General features: G+C 30.2%; 1 protein-coding gene across 1 annotated transcript; it reads left to right on the top strand.

The window, feature by feature from the left end:
• Nucleotides 1–1241: 1241 nt before the first annotated feature.
• Nucleotides 1242–17440, top strand: LOC130945418 (uncharacterized). The gene is made up of 7 exons (XM_057874139.1): nucleotides 1242–2247; nucleotides 11816–11875; nucleotides 12668–12721; nucleotides 12805–13246; nucleotides 13336–14261; nucleotides 14349–15566; nucleotides 15765–17440. The coding sequence occupies exons 1-7, from the start codon at nucleotides 1242–1244 to the stop codon at nucleotides 17438–17440; spliced, it is 5382 nt and encodes a 1793-aa protein (XP_057730122.1).
• Nucleotides 17441–19155: the final 1715 nt, after the last annotated feature.

The raw sequence follows: 19155 nt of genomic DNA, 5'->3' as shown, positions 1-19155 counted from the left end.
TCAACTAATGTTAACCAAATTAACTTTATTAACATTTTTTGAGGTAGGCTATTGAGTTATAAAATAAACATCACCTATACTATCTAGAATAACCATCTGAGTACTAGGGATAATAAACATCTCAGGTCAATTTTCGAGATCACCAAAGATCGAACTCTTGACCTTTCAGACTTAGAGTTCTTATACCATGTAATAATACCACTCATTCCAAAAGTTTCAATTGATGTGAAAAGGTAACATTACTGATTATATCTCTAATACTTCTTAAATCTCTATTGTACACATTGTACAAACATTCCATTAGCTCCCTATACTTTCTCAAAAAATATAACATTAGAAACCACATCTATAATAAAATTTATGTAATCTCTTCACTAATTAATAAAGGGTCCTTATGGTTAGATCAGACTTTATGTTATCTCCAACTCTAAATGATTATTTTAACTCATATGTAATAGAGAATACATGAATACATGAATATATATGTTTTTAAATGAGAAGATAAAAAATCTGTGTCTCTCCTGACATAAGGAATAAATTTTTTTAAGGGAAAGATGGTAAAAACAAAAGAAAAAAATGATAGCTAAAATAAACGGTCTGTGTCAATATTAATGGAAAATCTAAGGAGAGATTATGCCGCTTAAAGATATACAATTGCCACAGAGAGTCTGCACTCGATTAATTGCATTAATGGCGTTCATTTGTTAATGTCGACATAAACTCTCCCTTAACTTTATTAGCTTTCAAATCTTTGCAATGATCCCCATCAATCAATCAGAATTTGGATATTCATTTATAGATCATGTAAAATATACTGAAATAAACAATTTTATTCGATGGTAACCCTTTGAAGCAAAATGTTGATAAGCCGTCATTATTGAAAGTAAGACTAGACTAACTCATTTAATTGACTAGAAAGAAATGACTGATCTTAAAGGACGGTATCAAGAAATGTGAAGTATTTGCTATACAAAGCCTGGTATATTAGCTATCATTATTTAGTGCTGAGAAATTAGCATTTTATCATAAAATGATTATTCAAAATTTGTGAGTCCCTACAAGCATGAAAATAGTCAACTTAATTTTTATGATTTCATACCTTAATAGGGAAACACTTCACTATAAAATGGCCTCAACTGAGCTACCATTTCATATTCAAAAAATAAACAAGTAACTAACACTTATAACTATCAATAGACTCTTTTCTATCATTGTCTTTGCCTTACTTCTCAGTTACAAAAATGAGTGACATTCCCCCTAAGGGAGTCATCCTGCCAGACCTTCCTAATGAGATCATGCTTGGGATATTTCATCGTTGTGATGCAAGAACGCTTTTAAGTGTTCGATCAACATGCCGCTATTGGAGAAACAAACTTAACTCCTATGAGTTCATAACAGAAATGGGAACAAGATGGAAAAGCAATGGTTGCTCCCTCTTTGCACATTTCGGATTCTCATCTAGGTGGGCTACTCCCCTAGATTGGATGATGAAAATTAATGCATGGAGTGGTCAAACCTCTGCATTCCAATTTCCATTTTTGTTAACACAAGAGGGATGGTTTCACATTATTGGTGTTCAGAATGGTATATTTTGTATACGTTATTGTTCTATGGGGAAAAGAACCTTTATACTTACTTGGAACCCAACAACTAGGAAGTCTAGCATCATGAATGATCCTGGAAAACATTATTGTGATGATTGTGCTTTTTTCTTCTCATTTGTTTACTATCCCAGGTCCGTTAATTATGCAGTTGTCCACCTATTCAAGGAAAAGCCCGAAAGTCCTGGATGGACATTAACAATGTCTACAAATTTAGTCAGGGGTTGGAATGTGTCGCTCACATGTCCACCCTACGTTGATAGACTGGATCCTGATTACGTTTCCCTTGATGGTGTTATTTATTGGGTAAGTTGCTTACTTCATGAGGAGGATGTTGACCCTCCATGTATTGTATCATTCTCTGTAGTAACATTTACTTTTCATAAATATTCCCTTCCAACTGAAGCTCATGCCCATTGCCTTAATCTGTTGATCCGAAATGATAAGCTCTGTCTGGCTACAAATAATCATGATGATCAGTCATATAGCTCTACCATTTGGCAAGCTGATGCTATCAATGATGATATTATTTGGAGCAAGCTATATACGTTTAATGGTATTGGGGTTCCTTACATACCTGCACTATTTGTTGATGATAACCTTTTACACATCATGGAAAGGCATCTACCAATGCTGGATATGGATGGTATGAAGTCGACTTATTTCCATATTCTCAAGTACAACGAAACAAATCACACAAGGAAAACAGTTCGGTGGATCCAATATGACAGCTACGTGAAAATGAAATCAATCCATAAGTTCAACGAAAGTTTCTTCCCAGTCTAATTTACAATTTTAATGTCTTCTTTGTTATATTTGGTGTGCTGGTAGTATCTGTCTGTTTTTAGTTTTCTATCATATTTTATTTAAATCTTTTTTGCTGTCATTAGTTGTTAGCAGTTGTATTAGTTTAGCGTTAGTTTGAACGGGAAAGATTGCTCACGAAAATAGTTGTCATATGCCCATATCTACTTTTAAATTAATAGTAACATCTCACTTTTTCTTAGTGATGACTTGGTATTATGTATTCATTTTACCTGTGCAATCTTCATGGCTATTAAATTGTGAAGGGTTTGAATTTATATATTACTTTTAAATTCATAAGTTTATATGTTTATTGCAGTTTTACTGTAAAATGTAGTAAGATTATATCAATAGTGGATCATACAATGTTTCAATCATAACTTACTATTGAGTTATACCTAACTGGATCCAATATACACAGTCCATACTAAGATTTATTTTTAATTTACATAAATATATGGACATATTTCCTTATAACTTATTTTTTACAAAAAAAATTATTTTCACTTTCTTCAATTTTAACCGAATGTTCTTATTTAAATTAGTACATAACTGTACAAAAATGTACCAGATATTATACAATATAAATATAAACAAAAAATATACAATAAAAAACAAACTCTTGATTCAATCGGATAACTAGCTTTGTTAAGTTTATCACTAAAATTTTTTTGTGTAAAGAAAAAAAAACAAGATAGATTTAAAAAAAATTAGCATACATAAGTCAAAGAAATAATATGTAAATTACATACATAATCACATAAAATTTTCAGAAATTTATAATTATAATATGCATTAAAGTCAAAAGATATATGCAATTAAAGGTATTCAATTACCTAAATTATTTTTTTGATATTTTAATGTTAAAGGTAATTAATTATAGTCAGTTAGAGTACATAAAGAGTACATATAGTTAATCACAATACTTTTTTTGTTTTCTTTCCTTATTTATTTAAAATTTTTAAAATGAATACGTGACAATTTTTTTCATTTTGGTTCTAAAATTAAGCTATTACGGATATATCCTATGCAAATTGAAAACTGTAAAGAAAGGATAGAAACAAAATAAAATGTAGGGAGGGTTTTGAAATTTTTAAAAAAATTTAAAGCCAAAAAATTTACTTTACTTGATCTATAATTCTTAGTTAAAAACTTACATCCTAATTAATTATATTAGTTACAGGTATTATTATTGTATCTGATTTTTTTTTAAAGAGAAAATTTCAATCCCCTCCCCTGCGAGATGCGAAAATGACGCTCCCCTCCTCTCTGTTTATAAAATGTATATTTTCCTCCCTTATAACCTTTAAAAAAAACCTCCTCTTTAATCCAGTTTAAAATTTTTTATGTTAACTTTATATATTTTTCAAGAAAAAATAAATTATTTTTTACAAAAAGATCCTTTAACGTAAATTATATTTTTTTAATGGGATTTTGCTTGCGAAAGTACCTTTTAATAAATTAGTTTTTTATTGACAAAATTAAATTTTGACCAAAATAATTTTAAAAAAATTCAATAATTAAAATATTGTTTTCTAAGATTCTCTTCAATAATTTTTTGATTATTAAATTATGATTTTAATAAATTTTTTGTTTACAATTTTTTTATTATACTATTAATTTTTCGATATCAATGTATATTATTTAAACTTTAAATAAAAAAATTTTACAATTGTTAATGTGTATAACAATTAATATATATTGATTTTGAAAAATAATCTTACTAATATATTTTTTAATATTAAAATAATTTATATTGATATCAAAAAATTAATAGTAAAATATAAAAATTGTTAGAAAAAATTTTGGTCAAATCATAATTTAATAATTAAAAATTGTTAAAGGGTATCTTAGAAAAAATTAATTTTATTATTAAACTTTTCTAAAAATATTTTTGGTCCAAATATAATTTAAGCAATAAAAATAATTTATTAAAAGGTATTTTGGCAAGCAAAATTTAATCAAAATAAATTAAATTTTTTGTTAAAGAAAATTTTTTTAAAAAAAAATTATTTTTCGTTGAAAAATGGATATAATTAACACAAAATATTTAAAATGTATTAAAGAATAGGTTTTTTAAAAGTTATAAGGGACGAGAATATACGTTTTAAAAACAGAAGAGAGAAAAGTGTCATTTTAGCATCTCATGGGAGAGGAGAGTGAAATTTTCTCTTTTTAAAAAAATCCTGATATGAAATTTTAATAACTTGAAAACATACCTGAACAAGTTTTGTTTTAAATTTATTTAATACAACAACAGAATTGACACGCAAGATTGATAGGCAACTTTTGGAAACTTTGGAATAGGAATAAATTACAAAATGTAGCCATGCTATTTAAAATGTGAAACATAATTCAAAGCCAAAAAACTTACTTTACTCAATATAGAATTATTAGTTAAAAACTTATATCTTAATAAATTATATTAGTTATAAGTATTATATCTGATAATTTTTTATAATTGCTGATATAAAATAGTTAAAGTCAGTAGAAAAGACTGCCATTAAAAAAATGCCATAGAATATTTTATGTTATTCATGAGTGATATTGACAAAATATTAAAATGATGCTCTAAATTTTCTGCTATTTGACCCAAATGTTAAAAATTCAAATAGTACACAACTAAACAAGTTTTTAAATTTAGTGAGCACCGATGAAATGTAAAAAATAAGGACAACTTTCTCCCCAGGTTAATATATTTACCTTTTTAGGATTTTCTATTAAAAGCACAGTTTATGTTATAGAAACTATAATTTGTAGGTTTCCAATTCATCGGGGAGATTTTGTTCTCTATAGCCTACACAAATGACAGTATATAGTATCGACAATTAGTCCTGTATCAACAATCTATCATATCAAGGTATCTGAAATAGTATTACTTTAGCAACACAGTAAACAATGCATTGACTTTTATTAAAAAAACTTAATATTTTATACTCAAAGAATGACTACACACTGACAAAACTAAAAATGACTTTGAAGAGACATTTTTTCTTTATATAATCAGGGAACCAAACTCTTTTTTCCAATTATTAAAGAAATGGATCACGTGCTTTTAACTAGCATAAATATATAATATTAACTTCAGTAATGGAAACTTATACTCACAAATGGCTATAAATTTCTAACCTTTACAAAACCCCCTTTTCAACATTCCCAAAAAATGAATAAACACTATACACCACCAAAAAATGCGATAAAATCCCTCCCAAAAGAGTTAATCATTGAGATTTTATGCCGAACTGATCCTCTTACTATTGGGAGATGCAGACTCCTGTCAACAGAGTGGATGAAAACACTATCAACTTTTGAATTCTTATCCCAACATTATATGTTTCATTCAAAGAATCAATGCTCAATTCTAATTCAAGCTTCCTTTTCTCAATGGCCAGGTCAAAAAATTTGATCATTAGGGTCAACCCAGATAAAGGTAATAGATTGTATTCATTCTTGCCACCAATATTAAGTCAGTCTCTATCCTTTAAAATCATCGGAGTTGAAAATGGTAATATTTGTTTTTCATATCAGACGAACGAACATACACATTTTCTGTTGGTATTCAATATATTAACTCGAAAAACCAAAGAGATTACTACTTACAACAAATTTGATTCCATAATCTCAATGAATAATATCTTAGCTTTTGTATATCTTCCAAGAGAGACTCAGTATTGTATTTTCCATGGTTTTAAAAAATCCTCAAATGATAAACATATTCTATATAAGATATATTCTTCCAAAACTCGACAATGGACAAGAATGTATGGTTGTCATGGTGTTATAGGAAAAATTAGTCCTGAGTATGTCTCACTTGATGGTCATTTGTATTGGATCAATTGTTCAGCTGACCAGTCCTCAGTACCAGAGTCAATTGTGATTTTCTCGATTATAACGAGAGAAATCAATATTTTGCCTATACCAGTACAATTTCGATCACATTGTCATAAGATCTTAAGTTATCAGGAAAAGGTTTGCTTCATTTCTTACCCTGGAAGTGTAGATAACTGTCGTGTATCCATGTGGAGCATTGAACGAAGAAGGAATGATTCTTTCTCATGGAAGGGAAGACTCAAGTTACAAGGTGTAAAGATATACGACCATCCTAGATTATTTATAGACAAAGATCTCATTACATTAACGGATGAGAGTATACATACAGGAAGACCTTCCAATGAAATTGTACTGTCAAGATTCAAATATTCTGAAGGATATTTAAGACACCATCTTCAATGTGGAGCATGGTGGCATCCCACGGAAGTCAATTTTATTAACCAACTTTGTCTAGGGTTATTCCCAGTTGAGTAGGATTGTAAAAAACAAAATCTTTTGTATTATTCTTTTCTACAGAACATGAGTCAATCAAGTTGAATGCTTTTTTTCAAGAAAAATTTCAAGAAAAGTTATTATCGATGACCAAATTCCGTGTAATTTAATTTGTATAAGTCAATAAAAATAGCATTTCACCTTATAGGAATAAAATATTCAGGAAAACAATTCTTATCATACCAGAAATGATAAGTATAAATATATCAATTAGAGAATTATGAGTAAAAAGATCGTGAATACAACATTTGTTTTAATCAATAAGAAGTTTTTTTAAACTAAAAATAGTAAGATATATAATTTTTTGAACAAAAAACAAAAACAAAAACAAAAAGAACTACATAAAATACATTACGCCAGTGGCATTGAGATATCTTAAAGAAAACAAACAGAAATAAATTAAACTAACAATAAATAAATAAGTAAAGAAAACAAAGGTTATGAGTTTCTCTTTATACAATAGTAAATAATATAATAAAAAAATTCAGCCCCATCCCATCAACATCGGAAATAACTGGAAAAAATTAAAATAATAACAAAAGTTTCTTGGGAAAGACAGTACATAACTAATTTTATCCTTGGATTTCTAAGACATTTAGAAAAAAAAAATCTTAAATTTAGGTATGGCCAAAATAAACATATTATCAAAATATTAGCGTTAGCTAAATTTACTAATTAAATAATTTTCATGCTTGATTATTTTTAAACGTTGAAATAGCACAAATCACAATAATAAAATAAAAGAAGAAAAAACAAAAAATCATAACGCATGCATTTGTACCAAATGCCAGTTTCACACATTCCCATGAGTACATAGCCATTAACCACGTTCCTAATTTTTTTTTCCTATGATGAAAAAAAAGAGGCACAATATTATAGAAAATTAGACATTCACGGAACCAATATATGGGAACAATAAACAAATAGTACAAGACAAATTGTACTTATAAAGGCAAATAGAGAACATGCATAGTCTATTAGATAATGCACACATCAAGTCACTCTGAGTGTGATTCTATTTTAACATTATCAGGAAAGTATTTTACTCCCAAGAATATTAATAATAAACCTAAATCTGAGTTGTAGGTTGGTTCTCCATGTAGAATATATAGAAAGAGTACACAATTATCTAACCAAGAACAAGGATAAGTAGGTCACAACAAACCTTTTTTAATGTGTCTTAGACTTCCACAAAACTTTTTGTTTTAACACCTGCATCTTCATAAATAAAAACTTCCAATTCACAACTTTTAATAGAGATCGTTCCCTCTGTAATAGTTTGTACTTTTCCTCTCCGTAATAGTTTGTAGTTTTCCTTTGTAAAAGAGGTAAATGAAACACATACAAGGCTGATTTTCACAAACTAAGCCTCCATCGCTACAGTTCCTTCTGTAGCCTTATTTCCTCAACAATTTTGCTGAAGATTTCCAGGGATGAATTCAGATAAAGCAAAACATGCAAGAAAACAGAGATATGCTATTGTTGTGGGGAAGAAGCAAAAATTATATCACAGAACACATGAAGGTTATATCATTTGTTTATCTTTACTATTAATTTCTTCAATCTGAGTATGACATTATACTCTTCTTATTCGAATGTTACACTTTTTTGTTAGTTTCTACTTGCATATTTTCCCTTTTCTTATTACATGTAAAATACATAAAGTGTTGGACATTACATTGCAGAGAATCAAAGACCAGATTCCTCACAGTGTCACACATTCAAAGAAGATTATTCTGTTGGTAGACGACCTCTTGCTGAAATACAATCAGGCAAGTTGACCTTTAATGTCTAAGCAAAATAAGTCAATTATATTTAAGAAAAAAATTTACACAAAAAGAATTAAAATTTTAAGCACAAAATCTGTCTATATTTTCCTGTAAGCTTAACATCGTTAAGCAAGAGCATGACAGAGATTAGTAAACATCCATATGTCTCTTTGTTTTTTATTTATCTAACAAGATTCTAGATATCATTCCTGGTAATAAGTCTAATGAGTAATGTAGTTATTCATCCTATTAATTTGACTGTAAGGAATCCATCAAACTAAAAGGTAATACTTATATCTATGCATGCCTTTTATGACAGACAACTAAAACTTATAACAAAATATAATTTCATGAAATCAGTTTCCCGTGCATCTCATTTGTGCCAAACATTGTGCAAGTCTAAAAACTATTTTGTTTCAAGGATGTACTGCACGAGAGAGTATTGTTACGGAAATAAAGAATAGTTCCCAAATTCAGAGAAAGTCTACAAGAAATCGTGATACTTCCCGACGAATAGATGTAACAACACAACATGCAACTCTATCAGGAGAACATCTTGGGAAGACTTCCTCTCATATTCAACCAGGTATCTTCTTATTTTGGATTAAATTTAGTTACCCAACTATCTCAGGTGTATATAATTAGGTTACTATAAAAATTTCTGTAAACAATGAGGATTTTTGAAGATTTGAGTTTTAGCAATATCATTATTCTATGACATATGTCAAAAATTGAAACTATTAGCTACTTATTATACACAAGGTTGTGTTAGAAAAAATAAGATCACTTAAATTACAAATACGGTAGTTGAGAATGAGATAGGTTCAAACAGATTCATTGTTCAACAAAGTATTAGTAATGTTATGCATAATATCGATATAATCATAAAATGCAATAACATTTGACTTGAAAATAACTAGATATTTCACATAGATCATGACAGTAGGTTTTCTAAGTTTGTGAAAATCCAACCGGTAAGTGACTGATTCAATTGTTAGTGTCACTGTGCTTTAACCGGAGTTCAACAGTTTTATTTAAATATAAACTAAAATTATTCAAAGGTGAATATGTAATTTCAAATTTTTTAGTTAAATTATTTCTAAATTAGTAAAATTAATATCTCACAATTTCACAAAATAACTTGACTATAATTTAGCAATAAAAGATCACAGACAACTCCAAACATCTAGAAAACGTTAACAAATTTCCAACCAAACCCACAAATTATGACAAATCATCAAGAACATATTACATACAGCAAAATAAAATGTCACGCATACAAAATACACATTCAAATTCCTTAGAAGTTATTATGAAAAAATTTTCTTTAAAAAAAGGCTTCATTTGGTTATTGGCATCAATGTCGAATTGGATTTTTCATGATCAACAAAATTATTCCAAAAAATTTCTGAAATTTTCATCTACAGTCAACAAAACTATTCCAAAATTAAAAGAACAAAAGCAACAAAACAAGCAGCAACCGTATTCTATTTTGTTAATCAACAGAGTTAATCAAAACAAAATTATCACTACTATTGGCAATTACAACTACCAGAATCCAGAATCTTAAAACACCAATTCAGGATCATTATAATTAACCAAATAAAAAAAAGAATGAGCTACGGAAGAAGTAAAGAAAGAGAGAGAATAACATAATCAAACCGTATAATTTTGGACGGCAGCAGAGACATATGGCGATAGTCCACGGCGGTAGAAGTCTCCACGGCGGCAGAGTAAAACACGATGGCACTTGGCTGTGAGCTCAATAAAGAGAGGGATCAATGTCAGAGACGGGCGAAGACAACGATGACAGCCACACCAGTACAGCACGGCCGCTGAAGACGACTGCAGACGTGGGCTTGACAACACCAGGAGGACACAAACCACTATGGCAACAACAGCTCCGAGCAAACCATTTGGCGATGCGAGGCTAACGGATCCAGGCTAAGAGGTGCCGGCTGACAACGATAACGAAAGTTCTAGCCTTGACGACACAACAAGGGCAGAGAACTCAACACCATTACTACTAGCGGCGCTGGAACTCAGACAGATAGAAAGGGTATGCAGTTAGGGTTTTCCTTCTTGAGAGAGTCAGAGAGGGGATGGGGGTATTCATTAAATTGACTTTTTTTTTACATTGGTTAGTTATTTAGGTTCCTATAATGCTTGCGTTTTTTATTGGTTTTATAACGCCCACTGATTGATAAAATACAAAATCAATTGAACAAAAAAAAGCTGTAATGCCACAAATTTTGTTATCAAGTGTATTTTTTATTATTACCTTATCTAAATTCAATGCTTACTGCCATTGTTTAAAACGTTTTCTAATTGGTTAGTTCCTGAATGAAATATGCTAAATGATCATTGACATTATTCACTCAATCTTTAATTTTAATTGATAAATGAACCTCTAATTTAGTGTATCTATATTGAAGAAAATCTTTTATTTTAACAGTTCACCAATAAGTATTAAATGACTGGAAGGCTAGAAGAGAGTTATAAAATCTCTCTATACACTTTTCTATCAATTGGCATACAGACCAATAGATGTCTTTATTCATTAAGTTTGACTTTTTTTTAAGTGGTAAGTTATTCAGGTATCTATAATAATGCTGTATTTTAGTAGTTTTATAATGCCCGTGATAAAATATAAAATCAATTGAACAAACAAATTCGAAAGCCACAAATTTTGTTATTACGTGTATTCTTGAAAATTACATCATATAAATTCAATACTCAGTGCCATTTTTAAAATATTTTTCTAATTCATTACTTTCTGGATAAAATATATTAAATAATCATTTACATTATGTACTCAGTATTTAATTTTACTTGATAAATGCTACTTCTATTGTAGTGTACCTGTAATTAAGGGATTTTCCAATGTTAATAGCTTACGAATCACTATTGAATGGCAAGCAGGCTAAAAGAAAGAATATAATCTCTCTATACAATTTTAACTCCAATTGGCATGTAGAATAATAGATGTCTTCAGTAATTAAGTTGACTATTTTTAAGTGATTTTATAATGCATGTGAATTAATTAAATACAAAATTAATTGAACCAAAAAATTCTAATGCTACAAATTTTGTTATTAGATGTATTCCTTAAAAGAACATTATCCAAATTCAATGTTCAATGTCACTTTGTAAAAAAAAATGCTGACTGTTAGCTCCTAAATAAATTTAGTTAAATGATCATTTACATTATGTACTCAGTCTTTAATTATAATTTATAAGTGCAATCTCTCATTCAGTATATCTGAATTTAACGAATTCTCCAATTTTAACAGCTTATGAATTACTATTGAATGGCAGGCACGGTGGAAGAGGACAATTCTATTTGTGACGATCACGATGAAACACATGAAGACCATGGTATGTTGTTCATTTCATATAACCAAATTAATATCTAAAGAAGCACATGCAAATGTTAATTTTCTAATAGGAAAGTCATCTAATTAACGAATAACACTATGTTTGGTTTGATGGAAAATAAATGAAAAAAATCAATGGAAAGAAAATAGATGGAAAATGATTTTTTTTTTGTTTGGTTATCAAAGAAAATAAGAAGGAAAGAAAATTCCTGTGTGGGTCTCACTAATGAAATTTTCTTTCCATCACAAGCATGAAAACAAGAAGAAAAGTACTATAATTTTGTATTTTCAATACTAAACTTAGTTATTTTTTTATTGACAAATATTAATATAAATTTGGTTTTAATATATTATTATAATAAGAAAATTTTTAAATTTTTTATATATTAGATAAATAATTTAAATTAAATATATAAAATTATAATATTCTATAATATTTATAAAATATAATAAAACATGATTAAATAAATATATTTATACTTTATTTTATGATAAGGGTATTAATGTAATTTGATACTGTTATGATTATGATTTTCTTCTCACTTTTGTTTGGGTCCAAACAAAAAAAAATTCTGTCTCTTTTCTTTCCATCTATTTTCTGTTCATCCAAACAACATATAAATAACTCAACTTTTCCTTCCATTTTCTTTCTTCTTATTTTCTTTTCTCTTATTTTCTTTTCTTCCATTTTCTTTGCAACATCCAAACAAAGTGAAAATGTTTATTCATATGTTTTAGAATATGCTGTTGTTTTTACACGAGTCTGCTAAATTTTGATGTCTTCATTGTACAGCTGAAGAACCACATAATTTACCGCCTGACACTATGTTGCAAAATGAAAGAGAAGGTAGTACATTGAAATATGAATCATGCCTTTTACAGGCTGTTTAATACTAAAGCTGATTTTTAAAAAGAACCCATGATTTACAGGTTATTTAGATATGGGGGATCCAGATTTTGAGTGCGAGCACTGTGGCGCTAGGTTCTGGTATGATGAACGAATTGATAGACATTATAATTCAAGAAATCCTAAATTCACTTTATGTTGCCGTCGAGGTCAAGTGCAGCTACCAAGACTACAACAACCACCAGAAATTCTTGATGAGTTATTCTTTGGCTCAGATGCAAAAGCTATTCATTTCCAAAATAATACTCGCACATATAATAGCATGTTTGCTTTTACTTCGTTTGGGGGGAAAATAGATAGATCCGTTAACAACAATAGTCGAGGACCCCCTACCTTCATTTTGCATGGTCAGAATTATCACCTTATGGGAAGTTTATTGCCTCAAGAAGGAGCGTCAGCAAAATTTGCTCAACTATACATTTATGACACTCAAAATGAGATTAAAAACCGGACTTCAGTTGTAAGGTATGATATAATAATGTTGCTTCATCTGAATTTTAAAACTTTTATGCAGTGTTTCAAAAATAATTACACAAGTTGCTTTTACTTTTCAGTTCTGACAAAGACGCAGATAAATGGAATGTTCACATAGTTTCAGACATTATACAAATGCTAGATACACATAATGTTCTTACCAAATCTTTTCGTTTGATGCGGGATGTCCTGACTAATAATCCCCAAACAAACGTGCGTCTTAAGCTCATTGGAAAAAGGGGTAGAGATGGAAGAACATACAACTTGCCATCAGTTGATGAGGTTGCAGGCTTGGTTGTCGGAGATTTTGATCCACATACACAAGGAAGGGATATTATTGTTGAAACAAAGTCTGGTGAACTTAAACGGATTTCTGAACTACATCCGTCATACCTAGGATTACAATACCCTTTATTGTTTCCATATGGTGAAGATGGTTGGAGGGAAAAAATTTCATTGAATATAGTTAACACCAATCCTAACAATGAAAGCTCCTATGTAAGTATGAGGGATTTCTTTGCTTTCAGAATACAACATAGAAATTTACGTGAGGGTGTTTTGATCTATTCTCGAAGACTTTTTCAACAATTCATAGTTGATGCCTACTCAATGATTGAAGCTTCTAGGTTGAAATATGTGTACTCAAAACAAAAAGAATTTAGAGCTGAAATCTATAAGGGACTAAAAGATGCAATTCTCAATGGAGAAACTGAAGCATCTAACATTGGAAAGCGCATTATTCTACCGGCAACCTTTACAGGTGGACCAAGATATATGATCCAAAATTATCAAGATGCAATGGCCATCTGCAGATCAATTGGTTATCCAGATTTATTTATTACATTTACTTGCAATCCACAATGGGAAGAAATCAAACGTTATTGCAAAGAGACCAACTTGAAGCCTGAAGACAGACCTGATGTAATTTGCAGGTTATTCAAAGCAAAGTTGGAGAAGCTTATCAAAGACATTCATAAAAATAGAATTTTTGGTGTTTCCAAAGCAGGTAAATAAATTATTATTTAATCATTTAAAAAAAACTACAGTTTGAAAAAGTCAACTGATTGGTGTGTTTAACAACCTTTGCTTGCAGTGATATATACCATCGAGTTCCAGAAACGTGGATTGCCACATGCGCATATATTACTATTTCTTGCAGCAGAATATAAATATCCTTCTCCAGAAGATATTGACAAAATCATATCAGCTGAGATCCCAGATCCATTACATGATCCAAATTATTATGAAGCAGTTAAGCATTTTATGGTACATGGGCCATGTGGGCTTGCAAAGAAAAACTCCCCTTGCATGGAAAACGGTCAGTGCATTCGTCATTTTCCAAAAAAATTCGTTGATTTTACTACCATTGATCAAAATGGATATCCAATATATAGGCGTCGAGATGATAATAGAACCATTGAGGTTTCAGGTATTGAGTTGGATAATCGTTATGTTGTGCCTCATAATAGATTCCTATTGTTAAAATATGGTGCTCATATAAATGTTGAGTGGTGCAATCAATCACGTTCAATCAAGTATCTATTCAAGTACATTAACAAAGGAAATGATAGAGTAACAGCATCTTTCTATTCAAATTCAGCAGTTGATCGTCCTAATTTCATTGTAGATGAAATAAAAATGTTTCATGATTGTCGCTACATCTCTCCATGTGAATCTGCTTGGAGGATATTTGCATATGATATACATTATAGGAAACCATCAGTTGAACGGCTGAGTTTTCACTTGCCTGATGAGCAGACAGTTCTATTTGAAGATAACGACACATTGCAAACCACGGTAAACAGAGCAACAATCAAAGAATCAATGTTCATAGCATGGTTCAAAGCAAATGCAACTTATGAATCAGCCAGACTATTAACTTACAATGAATTCCCAACTCATTTTGTCTGGAAACGAAGCATCAGAACTTGGGAACCAAGAAAAAGTGCTCAAGTAATTGGTAGATTATTCTTTGTCCCACCATCATCCGGTGAATTATACTATCTTAGAATGCTATTGAATATTGTAAGAGGTCCAACAAGTTATGAAGATGTTAAAACATACAATGGTGTCATCTACTCTTCATTTAGAGATGCGTGTTATGCACGAGGTTTATTAGATGATGATCAAGAATATGTTGACGCAATTGAAGAAGCAAGTCATTGGGGATCTGGACACTATGTGCGCAAACTTTTTGCAACACTTTTGTGGTCAAACACAATGGTACGACCTGAGGCCGTTTGGGAAAAAAGTTTTGGGCTATTATCAGATGGCATACTACATGATCATATCACCATGTTTAACTCACCAGGTTTTATTTCCTTATCTAAAATTTAATCCTACCTTTCTACTTTATATTTCTTATCTATAGCATACCTTTTGTATAATTATGCTTTTATACATATGTTACAAAATATAAGAAAAGAAATGATTTTTTTAACAAAAATTATTCATTACTGATTTCATACAAATCATATCATACTCATTGAAAGTTTTATTCATATTGCAGATTTGACTCTGTCTGAATCTGAGTTATTACAACTGACTCTGATTGAAATCGAGCAAATACTTAATAGTAACGGAAAGACACTGCGTGATTTTCCAACAATGCCATATCCTAATATGGAAAACATAAACCTTCAACGGCGGGGAATTATGCAAAATAAATTAATACTTGATGAACTATCTTATGATCGTGTTTTCTTAGCAGAACAACACAGTCAATACTTAGCACAAATGACATCGGAACAGAAGACCGTTTATGATAAAATTATTGCTGCCGTGAACTCAAATTCAGGAGGAGTTTTCTTTTTATATGGATATGGAGGTACAGGTAAGACTTTTATTTGGAAAACATTATCTGCTGCTATTAGGTCAAAAGGTGAAATTGTCTTAACAGTTGCTTCGAGTGGTATAGCATCTCTTTTATTACCTGGAGGAAGAACAGCTCATTCCAGATTTGCAATACCTCTTACTCCTGATGAATATTCTACTTGCAACATTAAACAAGGAAGTCCATTGGCAGAGTTAATTTCTGAAACAAAACTTATTATTTGGGATGAAGCACCAATGATGAATAAGTTCTGTTTTGAAGCACTAGATCGGACTATGAGAGACTTGCTTCGTTCTACTAATGATTCAAGTTTATCATTACCTTTTGGTGGTAAAACTGTAGTCTTTGGCGGAGATTTCAGGCAAATTCTTCCAGTTATCACAAAAGGGTCTCGACAGGACATTGTTAATGCTTCAATTAACTCTTCTTACCTGTGGCATGAGTGCCAAATTTTGAGCTTAACACAGAATATGAGATTAAGAACTTCAACTGGAATTCACAATAGTGAGGAATTGAAATCGTTTGCAACGTGGATCTTGAATGTAGGTGATGGAAGGCTTGGACAACTAGAAGATGGATGTGGGTTAGTTGACATACCACAAGAACTTTTACTGACAGATTTTAATGACCCAATCCAAGCAATTGTTGAAGCAATTTATACTGACTATCTAAAGGACTATTCAAACATACAACATTTGCAAGGAAGGGCTATCCTTGCGCCAACTATTAGCGTTGTTGAAGAAGTTAATGATTACATGCTCTCTTTGAATAACAATGAAATGAAAAGATACCTAAGTTCAGATTCGCCTTGCTTTAAAGAAGGAGATAATGACACATTAGCTAGCATACACACTCCAGAATTTTTAGCAAGTATAAAATCACCAGGTCTCCCAAACCATGAACTCTGTTTTAAAGAAGGTTGTCCTGTAATGTTGATTCGAAATATTGATCATTCAGCCGGTCTGTGTAATGGAACTAGATTGGTTATCACAAGGCTAGGCAACAAAGTAATCGAAGCTAAGGTCTTATCAGGAAGCAATATTGGAGAAAAGGTGTTCATTCCAAGAATGACCTTAACCCCGTCAGATGGAAAATTACCATTCAAATTTCAAAGAAGACAGTTTCCTTTGATGTTATCATATGCAATAACCATAAATAAAAGTCAAGGTCAATCTTTAAATCATGTTGGGTTGCTACTTAAGCAACCTGTTTTTACACATGGACAACTTTATGTAGCTGTTTCAAGAGTTACTAACAAAGATGGACTAAAGATCATAATATCTCATGATCAATCCAACAATTCCACATCAACATATAATGTGGTCTATCAAGAAGTTTTCAGAAATATTTAAACTGGTCTCAATATTCTTCGCTTGGTAAGATATCTCATATTTTTAGCATACTTATATTATATTAACTTCTTTAAATTCAAAATTTAGAATTGTTTTTATCAAATAACTATTTCTTTATGTGATTACTTCAACATAATATTTCTTTATAATAACTACACTTATATTTACACTTTGCAGATTATCCAAGAAGACCCATAATGTAACTGTCATGCTTCCGTTCAAATAGTAACACTCAACTTCCACTTATATCCATGTAGTCGAAACTATGTGTTTTTATTAGAATACTTGACCTGTTTACTATTTGCTGCTCATTTTTTTTTCATCTTATCCCAAACTATATAATGTAGGAGATAAATCATCATTCTGATTTAATTTATAAGACCGCTAACCACTAAATTTTCTCATCATAATATAAAACAATGATTATATCACAATTTACACATGTTTATGAAATTTATTATACACGTTAAAAACTAAATTACATTATAAAATATATTCGATGAGTATTATTACTTGATGAGTATTATTACTTAACCGCGCGTACGCGCGGGTCATTTGCTAGTGCTAATAATGGGAAATGAGTTTGTCTTATTATTTGCTGCTTTTGCTTATGTAGTGGGTCAACTTGTTTTGTCTTATACAAAGATGTATGCTTCTGCATATATCTATGATCTATTGAATAAGAAGTCTTCATTGATCTCTATAATAATAATAATAATAATAATAATTAACTAGATGGGGTTGGTCTAGTCGTTAGCTCACTAGTTTGTTTAAGCAAGTGTCAGGAGTTCGAATTCTGCCTTGTGCATAAAGTAATCTATTAGTCATCGACAAATCTTTAAATAGAGTTCAATATTACGACAAATTAGTCTGTGGTCTGTGGGTTAGAAAATACCGTGAGAAATCAAAATAATAATAAGAAGAAACATGAAAACTGAAAAACTAAAGGAACTAGAGTGGCAGTTTGTATGTGTGGCACTATACATACTGTGAGTGTGGGGGCTTCTTGCTGTCTGTGAAGTTATTATTGTATATTTTTCTGTTCTTTTATGCCGCCCAGATACTATTCATTCTTTAAAAAAAAAAAACTACAAAATAATACAAAATGCTAAGTGAAGCACAAAAAAAAAAGGATGGTCACTATTAATAATAACTTATGAATGGCGAATTGAGAAAAGGAAAACAGTTCTTTTTCTCTGGTATAGTTACATTTTCTTAGGAATGATATACTGCTGTGTAAATGCTTAAACTACTTTTATGGAAGTATTTTGTGTTGGATATTAGAGTTTTAGAATAACAGTTGAGTTGTTTCCATGTGATTTTAAGATTACAAATATTGATATAATTATCGAATTAGGTTATATACATTAATCTTTTAGGTACAACCTTTGTCAGACCGGATTAACCTTAAATGATTGTGCACCGAGCTGTCATGTTTCTCTGGAGAGAAGTTTTTCAATTAATTAAGTACTAAAATCAATTTTTATTTTTACATATGACCTTGTTCTCACACACAATTGTTGTACAGACCATGAAACAACAAAAGATATAAGAAGACAATTATGTTCTTGGATTCGGTCGAATTCATGGATTGTTCATAAATGACCCTAACCAGTACAATACAATAATTAAATTCTAAATGAGATAAATAATATATTAAAAAAATGTGACTGTGGTCATGCAATGCACTTAGATAACCTTGAAATTCACAAATG

The sequence above is a fragment of the Arachis stenosperma genome, chromosome 8, assembly GCF_014773155.1.
Source record: "Arachis stenosperma cultivar V10309 chromosome 8, arast.V10309.gnm1.PFL2, whole genome shotgun sequence".
NCBI lineage: Eukaryota > Viridiplantae > Streptophyta > Magnoliopsida > Fabales > Fabaceae > Arachis > Arachis stenosperma.
Note: the sequence above shows the minus strand (reverse complement) of the source record. Positions and strands in the feature narration are given on the sequence as shown.

Bases quoted from the DNA above. Each gene is read 5' to 3' on its own strand.
- LOC130945418 (XM_057874139.1), top strand. From the start codon at position 1,242: ATGAGTGACATTCCCCCTAAGGGAGTCATCCTGCCAGACCTTCCTAAT. The intron at 2,248-11,815 runs GTATGAAGTCGA...ATTGAATGGCAG, and splicing joins ACCAATGCTGGATATGGATG to GCACGGTGGAAGAGGACAAT. The intron at 11,876-12,667 runs GTATGTTGTTCA...TTCATTGTACAG, and splicing joins TGAAACACATGAAGACCATG to CTGAAGAACCACATAATTTA.